General features: G+C 41.8%; 1 protein-coding gene across 5 annotated transcripts in view; it reads right to left on the bottom strand.

The window, feature by feature from the left end:
- The window catches only part of LOC100517524 (butyrophilin subfamily 1 member A1-like), an 81,685-nt gene that overhangs the window by 22,505 nt on the left and 46,842 nt on the right, over positions 1–12,338 (bottom strand). For 3 of the 5 annotated variants that reach the window (XR_002341232.1, XM_013989509.2, XM_003353726.4), the window contains 2 exons: positions 2,925–2,945; positions 484–504 (listed from right to left, as the gene is read on the bottom strand). The exons of 1 other annotated variant lie outside the window; for it this stretch is intronic. Coding sequence is in view for 3 of the 4 variants with exons in the window: in XM_013989509.2 (XP_013844963.1) it covers positions 484–504; positions 2,925–2,945 (42 nt within the window). In the remaining variant the exon portion in view is untranslated. The remainder of the gene's footprint in view (positions 1–483; positions 505–2,924; positions 2,946–12,338) is intronic. One more of the 5 variants, XM_013989515.2, reaches the window with a different exon arrangement.

The raw sequence follows: 12,338 nt of genomic DNA, 5'->3' as shown, positions 1-12,338 counted from the left end.
AGAAGAAGAAGAACTAAAGTTGGAAAGAGAAATTAAGCAGGCAGATCAGGAAAATATATTTACAGACAGATTACTTGAGGGTATGTTCAAGGAAAGTAGACTAGTCAGTCAACTACAGGAGGAACTTATAATAGAAAAAGTGTGTAAATCAAAAGGAAAAACTTCTCTCTCTAACCAAGTTTGGAGTCTGAATGTTTACACTAAAAATCAGGACAATATCAGGTACAAAACAGTGGGCACTCTATCTCAGAGGACACATTAGAGAACCCAGTCTAAAGAAAGTTTTTTATTTCAGAGAAAACAACATTCTTCAAAACACATTTTTTCTTGCCCAACTCCTTTCATTTAACAAACCTTACAATGAAATCACGGTAATCATCTGGAAGACAGTAAATGAAAGTAATAGCAAAGGAAGGCAAGAAACAAAGAGAATATTTCTAGGAAATATACCTTCCCCACCAAAAAAAGACCAGAAAAAGTTACCAATCTCATCCTGAAGGGCTCCTGAAAGATAAATTAAAAAAAGACTCATATAAATATGAGGAAATCATCAAAACAACAGGGAAAGAAGAAGAAAATTTCTAGGTGTGGGATTAATAATTCAAAATTGACAACAGAATGCATATTCAATAAAATAATTATATAACAAATGTTTTTAGTAGTTATTTTTTGCTTTCTTTTTTCTTTTTTTATAATTTTTTTATTTTCCCACTGTACAGCAAGGGGGTCAGGTTATCCTTACACGTATACATTACAATTACATTTTTTCCCCCACCATTTCTTCTGTTGCAACATGAATATCTAGACAAAGTTCTCAATGCTATTCAGCAGGATCTCCTTGTAAATCTATTCTAAGTTGTGTCTGATAAGCCCAAGCTCCCAATCCCTCCCCCTCCCATCAGGCAGCCACAAGTCTCTTCTCCAAGTCCATGATTTTATTTATTTTGGTAGAGTGGATTGATATTGATTTTTCATTTTGAAAGTGTTTCCAACTATGCCACATTGAACAAGATGCTTTTCAGGGAAAGCACTCTTTTTACAATAGTGTGAAACACATGCATTAGTCCTGAAAAGGTCTTTTTGGAAGATGCCACAGCAGCTGAGAAAGGGGATGACTGACATCTGGGTCATGGCTTTTGAATACTTATGGTTTCTATTTCTCTTTATTTAACACAACTGTAAGAAAAACTAATTTAGTTTTCAATAGTGCTTTCAAAATTACCTCATGTTTATCATCTAATGAAGAAAGTCAAAGAGCTAAGGAGCATGGATCTAATCACATTCTTTCCATTCCTGTTAACTTACCACGGGAGTGAAGAATGTCTCAGAAAACCAATCTTTCATAATCCAAGAGTAAAGAAATGGAATAAAATGGATGTTGAGGCTGACTCATGTATTTGGGGCAAATATAATTTTCAGCAATAAGTTAGTAAAGAAAAACAAATGGTACAAGTATAAGAGCAAAGTGTTAGAAAACTGAGCACTTATTTCATCTCTTTTCTATAATATGACTCAAGGTTTTACTGATGTCCCTTACAGAACTTGTGTGCACATTTCAATAGATTAGCTCATCTATAGAACTGAGATTTTATTAAAAGAGAGTACTTAGGAGTCCTTATGATATAAGGAATCAAGACTTTAGGTCATATACACTTTCTCTTGTCCAATAACACTGTTGGAAATCTCTCTGGCATTGTTAGACACATTCTGTGGGCACAATTAAATATCCACTCTGTTCAATAGAGGAAAGCATTTATTAATGCAGAAATATGTTTAACAAGTTATAAATTGACTATATATGTATGCTTTAAGCAATACTACATCACTTAAAAAAAAAAAGGACGAATAATTTTTGTGCTTCAGTGGGAAAAAATGTGAGTAGTATCCAGGAGGACACAGGTTCCATCCTGGCCCTTGCTCAGGAGGTTAAGGCTCTGGCATGGCCATGGGCTGTGGTGTATGGTTCCCAGGGGTGGCTGGTACCCGGCCTTGCTGATTCTGTGGTGTAGGCCGGTGGCTACAGCTCCCATTCAGCCCCTAGCCTGGAAGGTCACTGTGCCGGTGGGTGTGGCCCTTACAAAACAAAAGAGGCTAGTAATGCCATCTCACATAACTTCTGGGGAGGAAAACGAAGCATTCTAAAAGCGAGTAATCCAAAAGGACCTGAAAAGATGTGTTACGTGGAACTGAAGATTGCTCTCAATTTTCAAAAGCCTACGTCGGAGGGAACTGACATTGCAGAACTCTGAGACACCCAAAAGGACACAACCGGTAGGCCTGGCTTTTGTTTCGAACATCAGGCAAACTGAAGTGACATGTTTATACCTGGGAATACTTGGTTCCCAGGGTAAGGCCAGTGGAATAGGGGCGCTCTGGCACACTCTGGACCGATGGATGATAGCATATACTACTTAGGCTTTGAAAGGGCAGTGGGCAGAGGGCGTTAACTGAGCCATTTTGGGGCCATCTCCCATCCCTTAAGTCTTTGAAGAGCTATCACTTGTGTAGGAAGGGCACCTCTGACTTGGAAGTCCCGACAGAGCCCCTGTGTTTGGATGTTTTCGAGAAACACACGTGGAAGAGAAACCATCTCCCTCTCAGCGTAATGCTTTGCATCTCACCAACTTCTTCATGAAACTGTGGCAAGTGCCTGAAAGACCGAAGCAAAGCCAGTCCTTATGGGGAGGGCATGGCATGCATTGCAAAGAGCAGGAATGGCAGAGCAGAGGAGGTAGGCAAACAGAAATGGACAGAAGGAACGTGGGACATGTCCCACCCAAAACACTGAGGTGGAGCCCGTAGACAGAACGTGCAAGAGAAAGGCATGCCGACAGAAGCGAAACAGATGAAGCGGCAGACAAGATGAAAGGTTGAACCAGTCTCTTCAGAGGGGCTCAAGAGCAATGGGATATCAGAAATATTACCATTTATTTTCTGAAGTTTTCCTGAAAAAAAAAAAAAGGTAAATGTAAATATCATGAGGGAGAACTAGAGGCAGAATTCAGATTTATTGAAAGCTTCCTATTTAAAATGAACACTCTGAGAGAGGACAAGATGGCGTAGGAGTAGGGGGACACGCTCGCCCTCTCCCACAAACACAACAAAAAAAGCACATCTACAGAATAAATGACTCGCACAGAACAGCAACCAATCACTGGCAGAGGAACCTAAACTCCAATAATGGCAAGAAGTTCGTGACATTATTGGGCAGAATGGGAGAAAGGAGTAGAGTGAGAAAAGGTGAATCCAAGCGGGATGGGCACTCCCGAAAGGGAACTGCGGAGGAGAAAGGGATCCCGCACCCTGGAAAGTCACCTACCGGGCTAAAGATCAAACGAACCGGAGGAATCTCCAGATGCAGAGAAGAGTGTAGCAGTAAGTTGGTGTATGGAACAGCCGATCAAGAACCCAATGGACCATCTGAACTAGGGGCACAGTCACCAAAAATTGAGACACCTGGGTGGGGGCTGGGCACCAAATCCTCGGCTCCAGAGGTTAGTCCCTGGGAAAGGGCCAGGGGACGCCTGGGTGGGGGCTGGGCACCAAGAACACGCCTCTGAAGTTTAGTCCCCGAGACGGGGCCAGGGGATGCCTGGGGGGGCGGCTGGGCACCGAGACCTCGCCTCCGAAGGTTAGTCCCCTAGAGGGGGCTGGGGGATGCCTGGGTGGGGGCTGGGCACTGAGACCTCGGCTCCAGAGATTAGTCCCCGGGCTAGGGGGGCGGGGCAGATCGGAAACTGCTTGGGAGGTCTAGAAACCATTTGATGGGGCAGAGACTGCCTGGAAGACTAGAAAACAAAGCTGTTGCAGAGGAAGGGAGCAATACTCTAGGGGCGGGGAAGTGGAAAGCCGCATCAGAGGGAACCTGGGAGAAGAGCCTGGTCTACGCCCATGCTGGAGAGGGGAGAGAAGAAGAGGTGGGTCCCCATAGAATACCACCCACGCCACAGCAAGCTTACAGGCCTGCTAGCTAGCTGAAAGCTGTGCTTCCCAGTGCATCCCCTCCCCCCACCCCCACCACGCCCTACGCTCTCACCAGACCTGGGGCTGCCTGCCATCCAGGAGGGCTGGCCTCAACAATTGCTTGAAGCCTACCACTCAGGGGCTGTCCCTGCACAGGCCTGCTTGCCCTTTGGAGGGGCTACACTTCCGCAGAGCAGCACCAAACACCACCAGCCCCCGAGAAAAGGCCTGCAGCCCAGAAAAGCTAGAACAAGCTTAGCCAGGCTGTGAATAGATCGGCCTAATTCTCTGACGGTTTTTCTGAGTCAGGTTGCCCTGGGGAGGAGCCTCTTAGGTTTCCAACGGCCATGCTACTCACCCAAGCCCCCAGGGGATGCTCTAGTGGACCAGCTGCATAGGACTGCCAGCTCCAGGCAGGACCACCTGCAGCCCAGAAAAGCTGCAACAAGCCTGGCTGAGTCGGGAAAAGATCTCAGACGGTTTTTCGGAGTCAGGCTGCCCTGGGTAGGAGCCTCTTGGGTTTTCAGTGGCCCTGCTACCTGCCCAAGCCTCCAGGTGGTGCCCCACTCCCACGGAATAGCTGCTTAGCACCACCAGCCCCCTGGAAGAGCCCCTGCAGCCCAGAAAAGCTGCAACAAGCTCGGCCAGACTGTGAAAAGATCCGCCTACATTCTCAGGCCATCCTTCTGAGTTGGGCTGCCCTAGGGAAGAGCCTCTTACATTCTCAGTGACCCAGATAGCTGCTCCAGCCCTCAGGGGGTGCTGCACTCCTGAGGAACAGCTGCCCAACACCGCCAACCCCCTGCAAGAACCCCACAGCCTAAAAACACCAGAGCAAGCTCTGCATGGCCAAGTGAAATCTGCTACCATCGTGGTGTGGACCTCCCAGTCCTGTCTGCCCTCAGGAAGTCCTCCTTTGCTTCAAAGAAACACTGTCAGCCCCATCAACACTCCAGAAAAGCCACACTGCCTCAAAAAAGATTGACCAACAATGCCAGCCCTCAGGAAATATTCCACGGCAGTGACAAGGCAAACACTGCCCGATCACGGAGAGTACAACTCCCTCAGGAGAAAGAAAACAACAAGCAAGATGAAGAAGCAGAGAAGCCACCCCCAGTCAAACCAACAGGAGAACTCACCTAAAACAGTCAACAATGAAACAGATCTCTGCAGTCAGACAGACCTGGAGTTCAAAAGAGAAATAGTGAAAATAATGAAGGAATTAAGAGAAGATATGAACAGTAATGCAGATACCCTCAGAAAGGAACTAGAAAATATAAGGAGGAGCCAAGAAAAACTAGAACATTCATTTGCAGAGATGCAAACTGAACTAGGGGCAGTAAAAACCAGAATGAATAATGCAGAAGAACGAATCAATGATATGGAAGATAGAATAATGGAAATCACTCAATCTGGTCAACAGACAGAAAACCGAATCAAAAAACTGGAAAGCAATATAAGAGACCTATGGGATAATATAAAACGGGCCAATCTATGCATAATAGGAATTCCAGAAGGAGTAGAAAAAGATAAGGGAATGGAAAATATATTTGAAGAAATTATCGCTGGAAACTTCCCAAATCTAAAGGATACTGGATTCAAGATACAAGAAGCACAGAGGGCCCCAAAAAAACTGAACCCAAACAGACCCACACCAAGACACATCATAATAAAAATGGCAAAAGTTAGTGATAAAGAGAGGCTCCTAAAGGCAGCAAGAGAAAACCAGAATGTTACCTACAAGGGAACCCCCATAAGAATATCAGCTGATTTCTCTACAGAAACACTACAGGCCAGGAGGGAATGGCAAGAGATATTTAAAGTGCTAAAAGGAAAAAATATGCAACCTAGAATACTCTATCCAGCAAGAATATCATTTAAAATAGAAGGGGAAATCAAAATTTTTCCCAACAAACAAAAACTTAAAGAATACAGCAACACAAAACGCAGGTTAAAGGAAATATTGAAAGGGCTTCTCTAAACCAAAAAGAAAGGAAGGAAAGGGAAGAAAAAAGAAATGAAAAAAAAAAAAAGAAGAAGAGGAAGAACTAGGACTGAGGAAACTGTAATCAGAGAGCTGTCACTCAAATCAGCCAGCATACAGATTTAATCATGAACATGCTTCAAACAAAATAAAATTAAAAAGAAAAAATAAAAAAGAGTCATCAAAACCATAAAATGTGAGCAAGGGATGTTAGGAGGTAAGTAACCCTTTTTGTGTTTATGTATGTCTCTCTTCTTAATTTTAATATAGTAATGAAGTGTTTGAACTTACAGGACCATCAGGCTAAAACACACATTTATGGGAAGGGGTTAGCATACTTAAAAAACAGGGCAACCACAAGCCAAAACCAAATATTGCATTTGCAAAAAATGAAAAAAAAAATTCACTCAAGCAGATAATAACAGGAGACCATCCAACCAAAAAAAAAAAAAAAAGAAAAGAAAAAAAGAAAAAAGAAAGGAAGAATGAAATGGAGAACCATAGAATCAACTGGAACACGAGGTTCAAATGGCAATAAATAGTCATCTATCAATTATCACCTTAAATGTCAATGGACTGAATGCCCCAATCAAAAGACACAGAGTGGCTGAGTGGATAAAAAGGCAAAATCCTTCAATATGCTGCCTACAAGAAACTCACCTTAGGACAAATGATACATATAGATTGAAAGTGAAAGGGTGGGGAAAAATATTTCACGCCAATAGACATGACAGAAAAGCAGGAGTCACAACGCTCATATCAGACAAAATAGACTTTAAAACAAAAGACATAAAGAAAGACAAAGAAGGACACTATTTAATGATTAAGGGATCCATCCAAGGAGAGGATGTTACTATCATCAACATATATGCCCCAAATATAGGAGCACCCAGATACATACAACAAATATTAACAGACATAAAGGGAGATATTGATGAGAATACAATCATAGTAGGAGACCTAAATACCCCCCTCACATCAATGGACAGATCCTCTAGACAGAAAACCAATAAAGCAACAGAGATCCTAAAGGAAACAATAGAAAAGTTAGACTTAATTGATATCTTCAGGACACTACATCCAAAAAAAGCAGAATACACATTCTTCTCAAATGCTCATGGAACATTCTCAAGAATCGACCACATATTGGGACACAAAGCAAATCTCAATAAATTTAGGAGCGTAGAAATTATCTCAAGTATCTTCTCTGACCACAATGCCATGAAATTAGAAATCAACCATGGGAAAAGCAAAGAGAAAAAACCTACTACATGGAGACTAAATAACATGCTACTACAAAACCAATGGGTCAATGAGGAAATCAAGAAGGAAATTACAAACTACCTTGAAACAAATGATAATGAAGACACAACCTCTCAAAATCTATGGGATGCTGTGAAAGCAGTGCTCAGAGGGAAAATTATAGCAATACAGGCTTTTCTCAAAAAAGAAGAAAGATTCCAAATTGACAACTTAACCCTCCACCTAAACGAATTAGAAAAAGAAGAACAAAAAAGTCCTAAAGTCAGCAGAAGGAAGGAAATTATAAAGATCAAAGAAGAAATCAATAAAATAGAGACTCAAAAACAATAGAGAAAATTAATAAAACCAAGAGCTGGTTCTTTGAAAAGGTGAACAAAATTGACAAACCCCTGGCCAGCCTCACTAAAAAGAGGAGAGAAAGAACCCAAATCACCAAAATTATAAATGAAAAAGGAGAAATCACAACGGATACAGCAGAAATACAAAAAACCATAAGAGAATACTATGAACAATTATATGGCAACAAGTTTGACAATCTGGAAGAAATGGACAATTCTCTAGAATCTTACAGCCTGCCAAAACTGAATCAAGCAGAAACAGACCAACTGAACAGACCAATCACTAGAAATGAAATTGAAGAGGTCATAAAATCACTCCCTACAAATAAAAGTCCAGGACCAGATGGCTTCACAGGTGAATTTGATCAAACATATAAAGAGGAATTGGTGCCCATCCACCTTAAACTCTTTCAAAAGGTTGAAGAAGCAGGAATACTCCCAAAGACATTCTATGAGGCCACCATCACCCTCATTCCAAAGCCAGGCAGAGATACCACCAAAAAAGAAAACTATCGGCCAATATCATTGATGAATATAGATGCAAAAATTCTCAACAAAATCTTAGCCAACCGAATCCAACAACATACCAAAAAAATTATACACCATGACCAGGTTGGGTTCATCCCAGGTTCACAAGGATGGTTCAACATATGCAAATCAATCAGCATCATACACCACATTAACCCCAAAAAATGTCAAAAATCATATGATCATTTCAATAGACGCAGAAAAAGCATTTGACAAAGTTCAACATCCATTCATGATCAAGACCCTCGCCAAAGTGGGTATAGAGGGAACATTCCTGAACATAATCAAAGCCATTTATGATAAACCCACAGCAAATATAATCCTCAATGGGGAAAAACTGAAAGCCTTCTCCCTCAAATCTGGAACAAGACAGGGATGCCCACTCTCACCACTGCTCTTCAACATCGTTTTGGAAGTCCTAGCCACAGCAATTAGACAAACAAAAGAAATAAAAGGCATCCATATAGGAAGAGAAGAGATCAAACTGTCACTGTATGCAGATGACATGATACTAGACATAGAAAACCCGAAGGACTCAACCCCAAAACTCCTTGAACTGATTAATAAATTCAGCAAAGTAGCAGGATATAAGATTAACATTCAGAAGTCAGTTGCATTTCTGTATACCAGCAATGAAACATTAGAAAAGGAATACAAAAATACGATACCTTTTAAAATTGTACCACACAAAATCAAATACCTCAGAATACACCTGACCAAGGCGGTAAAGGACCTATATGCTGAGAACTATAAAACTTTAATCAAAGAAATCAAAGAAGATGTAAAGAAATGGAAAGATATTCCATGTTCCTGGATTGGAAAAATCAATATTGTGAAAATGGCCATCCTACCCAAAGCAATCTACAGATTCAGTGCAATCCCTATCAAATTACCCATGACATTGTTCACAGAACTAGAACAAACAATCCAAACATTTATATGGAACAACAAAAGACCCAGAATGGCCAAAGCAATCCGGAGAAACAAAAACCAAGCAGGAGGCATAACTCTCCCAGACTTCAAGAAATACTACAAAGCCACAGTCATCAAAACAGTGTGGTACTCGTACCAAAACAGACAGACAGAACAATGGAACAGAATAGAGAATCCGGAAATAAACCCTGACACCTATGGTCAATTAATCTTTGACAAGGGAGGCAAGAATATAAAATGGGAAAGAGAAAGTCTATTCAGCAAGCATTGCTGGGAAACCTGGACAGCTGCATGCAAAGCAATGAAACTAGAACACACCCTCACACCATGCACAGAAATAAACTCCAAATGGCTGAAAGACTTCAATATATGACAGGACACCATCAAACTCCCAGAAGAAAACATAGGCAAAACACTCTCTGACATCAACCTCATGAATATTTTCTCAGGTCAGTCTCCCAAAGCAATAGAAATTAGAGCAAAAATAAACCCATGGGACCTCATCAAACTGAAAAGCTTTTGCACAGCAAAGGAAACCCAAAAGAAAACAAAAAGACAACTTACAGAATGGGAGAAAATAGTTTCAAATGATGCAACTGACAATGGCTTAATCTCTAGAATATATAAGCAACTTATACAACTCAACAGCAAAAAAACCAATCAATCAATGGAAAAATGGGCAAAAGACCTGAAGAGACATTTCTCCAAAGAAGATATACAGATGGCCAACAAACACATGAAAAAATGCTCAACATCGCTGATTATAAGAGAAATGCAAAGCAAAACTACCATGCGATACCACCTCACACCAGTCAGAATGGCCATCATTAAGAAGTCCACAAATAACAGGTGCTGGAGGGGCTGTGGAGAAAAGGGAACCCTCCTGCACTGCTGGTGGGAATGGAAACTGGTACAGCCACTATGGAGAACAGTTTGGAGATACCTTAGAAATCTATACATAGAACTTCCATATGACCCTGCAATCCCACTCTTGGGCATCTATCCGGACAAAGCTCTACTTAAAAGAGACTCATGCACCCGCATGTTCATAGTAGCACTATTCACAATAGCCAGGACATGGAAACAACCTAAATGTCCATTGACAGAGTATTGGATTCGGAAGATGTGATATATATACACAATGGAATACTACTCAGCCATAAAAAAGAATGACATAATGCCATTTGCAGCAACATGGATGGAGCTAGAGAATCTCATCCTGAGTGAAATGAGCCAGAAAGACAAAGACAAATACCATATGCTATCACTTATAACTGGAATCTAATATCCAGCACAAATGAACATCTCCTCAGAAGAGAAAAACATGGACTTGGAGAAGAGACTTGTACTTGCCTGATGGGAGAGGGAGGGAGTGGGAGGGATCGGGAGCTTGGGCTTATCAGACACAACTTAGAATAGATTTACAAGGAGATCCTGTTGAATAGCATTGAGAACTATGTCTAGATACTCATGTTGCAACAGAAGAAAGGCTGGGGGAAAAACTGTAATTGCAATGTATACATGTAAGGATAACCTGACCCCCTTGCTGTACAGTGGGAAAAAAAATTAAAAAAAAATTAAAATGAACCCTATGCAGTTTCAAGTGACAACCATAGCCATCCCCAGAGCCACCTATACACACATCGGCTCAGAGGACAGCAGTGTCCAGAGATCGTCTACAGTAAAGGAACAGAGGGGAAATGGAGTTAATTTCGATGAGCTGAAGAAAACAAGAATGATTCGTTCTGGGGTTGAGTTCGCAAAAGCAGTCTTGATCACTTTGACCATATTTAGGGTCCTGTTGTTCTGCTGTGCATTTTAGCATGGCCATGGGCTGGCTGTGCAAGTGGAAGTCAGTTCTCACGCTGGTGGTCACGGGTGCTACCTTGTGTCAAGTTGCCACAAACCCTGTGTGAGGTTATACCAAGACCCTGTTGGTGTGTGGGATCCACGTTCAGGTTTCCGGGTGCCTCTTTTCACAAACAGACTGCTACTGATTAAATGGCGATGTTACTGAATTTGAGTGTGTGTTTTACCTCATGCATAAGTGCAGATTTTCTGAACCAAAGCACATGGGTACTGAATCCAGGAGAGAGAACGTTACCCCGGGAGAGACTGTTTCTTACCCCATGCTTACTGTGCATCCTCCCTTCTGAGAGAAAATATCTGAACGTGCTCGTATGAAACAGGTTTTCCGAACTTTATGAAGAAGGCGTGACCAGAGCGCTACATGTCCGAGTGAGTGTTTCTGGAGCATTTTCAAGTCACGTCCACTCCTGAGTTCAAGAGGCAGATCTCTAAACTCCATGCCATTGAAAGCACCACCACCATTTTCAGAATACTTTGTCACATACAGGCTTATGAAATTGAAAATATTTCTTGTGTTAGGGTATTACGGAGAGGTGTGGCATCATCTCAGAACACAACTTTGGACTTTAGCTATGTATTACCAGTGTGATTTCTTGAGGGGAAAAAGTGCACCCAAAGATGCCAGAGGGCAGTTAACTTGGTGAGATAATAAAGAAATAGGTAACATAAAAATGAACGAAGAGTAAGAACTGTGGTTGTAAACTGAAAATAACCAGGACAAGTCAGGCAACAATATTTCTATACACTGGATCTCTTGAGAGTGTGATCGGCAGATGTGAACTGGCCTGTCTTAAGATAACTTATGCAGGGCATCGGCTGTTGACAGAGTGTGAGCAATCAAAGGAAAAAACTCATCCCTGTAACCAGGGTTGGAATCGGAACCATTCCAGTAACAACTGGGACAATGTCAAATACAACACAGCGGGCACTGCATCTAGTTGTGGTGGTGGAGGACCCAGGTAAAAGGAAGCTTTCTGTGGAATGGAGGAAAGAGCATTCTTCAAGCCTGGTTCTCTTCATTTAACAAACCTCGTAATGAGAGGGTGGTAAGTGCCTGGAAGACAGTGACTTGAAGCAATATCAAAGGAAGGAGAGACAAGAGAGATAAAATATTTCTAGGAAATATATCCACCCCTCCAAAACAGAAAAAAAAAAAAGAAAGTAAAGAAGAAGGAAAAGTCAGAAACAAGTTGCCTGAAGTTCTCCTGAAAAGGAAATTTACAAATAGTCATTCAAATGTTAAGGAAACCACAACAGATAGTAACAAGAAGATGACAGTTGCCAGGCATGGAGTTTCTGACTCAGAAGACGTATCTAAGAAAATGATGTCATGTTATTTCAGGAGTTCCCACTGTGGTACAGTGGGTTAGGAACCTCACTTCAGTGGCTCGTGTTGCAGTGGAGGTGCGGGTTCGTGCTCTGGCTGGACACAGTGAGTTCAAGGATGTGGCATTGCCCCA

Source organism: Sus scrofa, unplaced genomic scaffold (assembly GCF_000003025.6).
Source record: "Sus scrofa isolate TJ Tabasco breed Duroc unplaced genomic scaffold, Sscrofa11.1 Contig340, whole genome shotgun sequence".
Taxonomy (NCBI): domain Eukaryota; kingdom Metazoa; phylum Chordata; class Mammalia; order Artiodactyla; family Suidae; genus Sus; species Sus scrofa.
The sequence above is the reverse complement of the archived record's forward strand: the minus strand, read 5'-3'. Positions and strand labels throughout refer to the sequence as shown.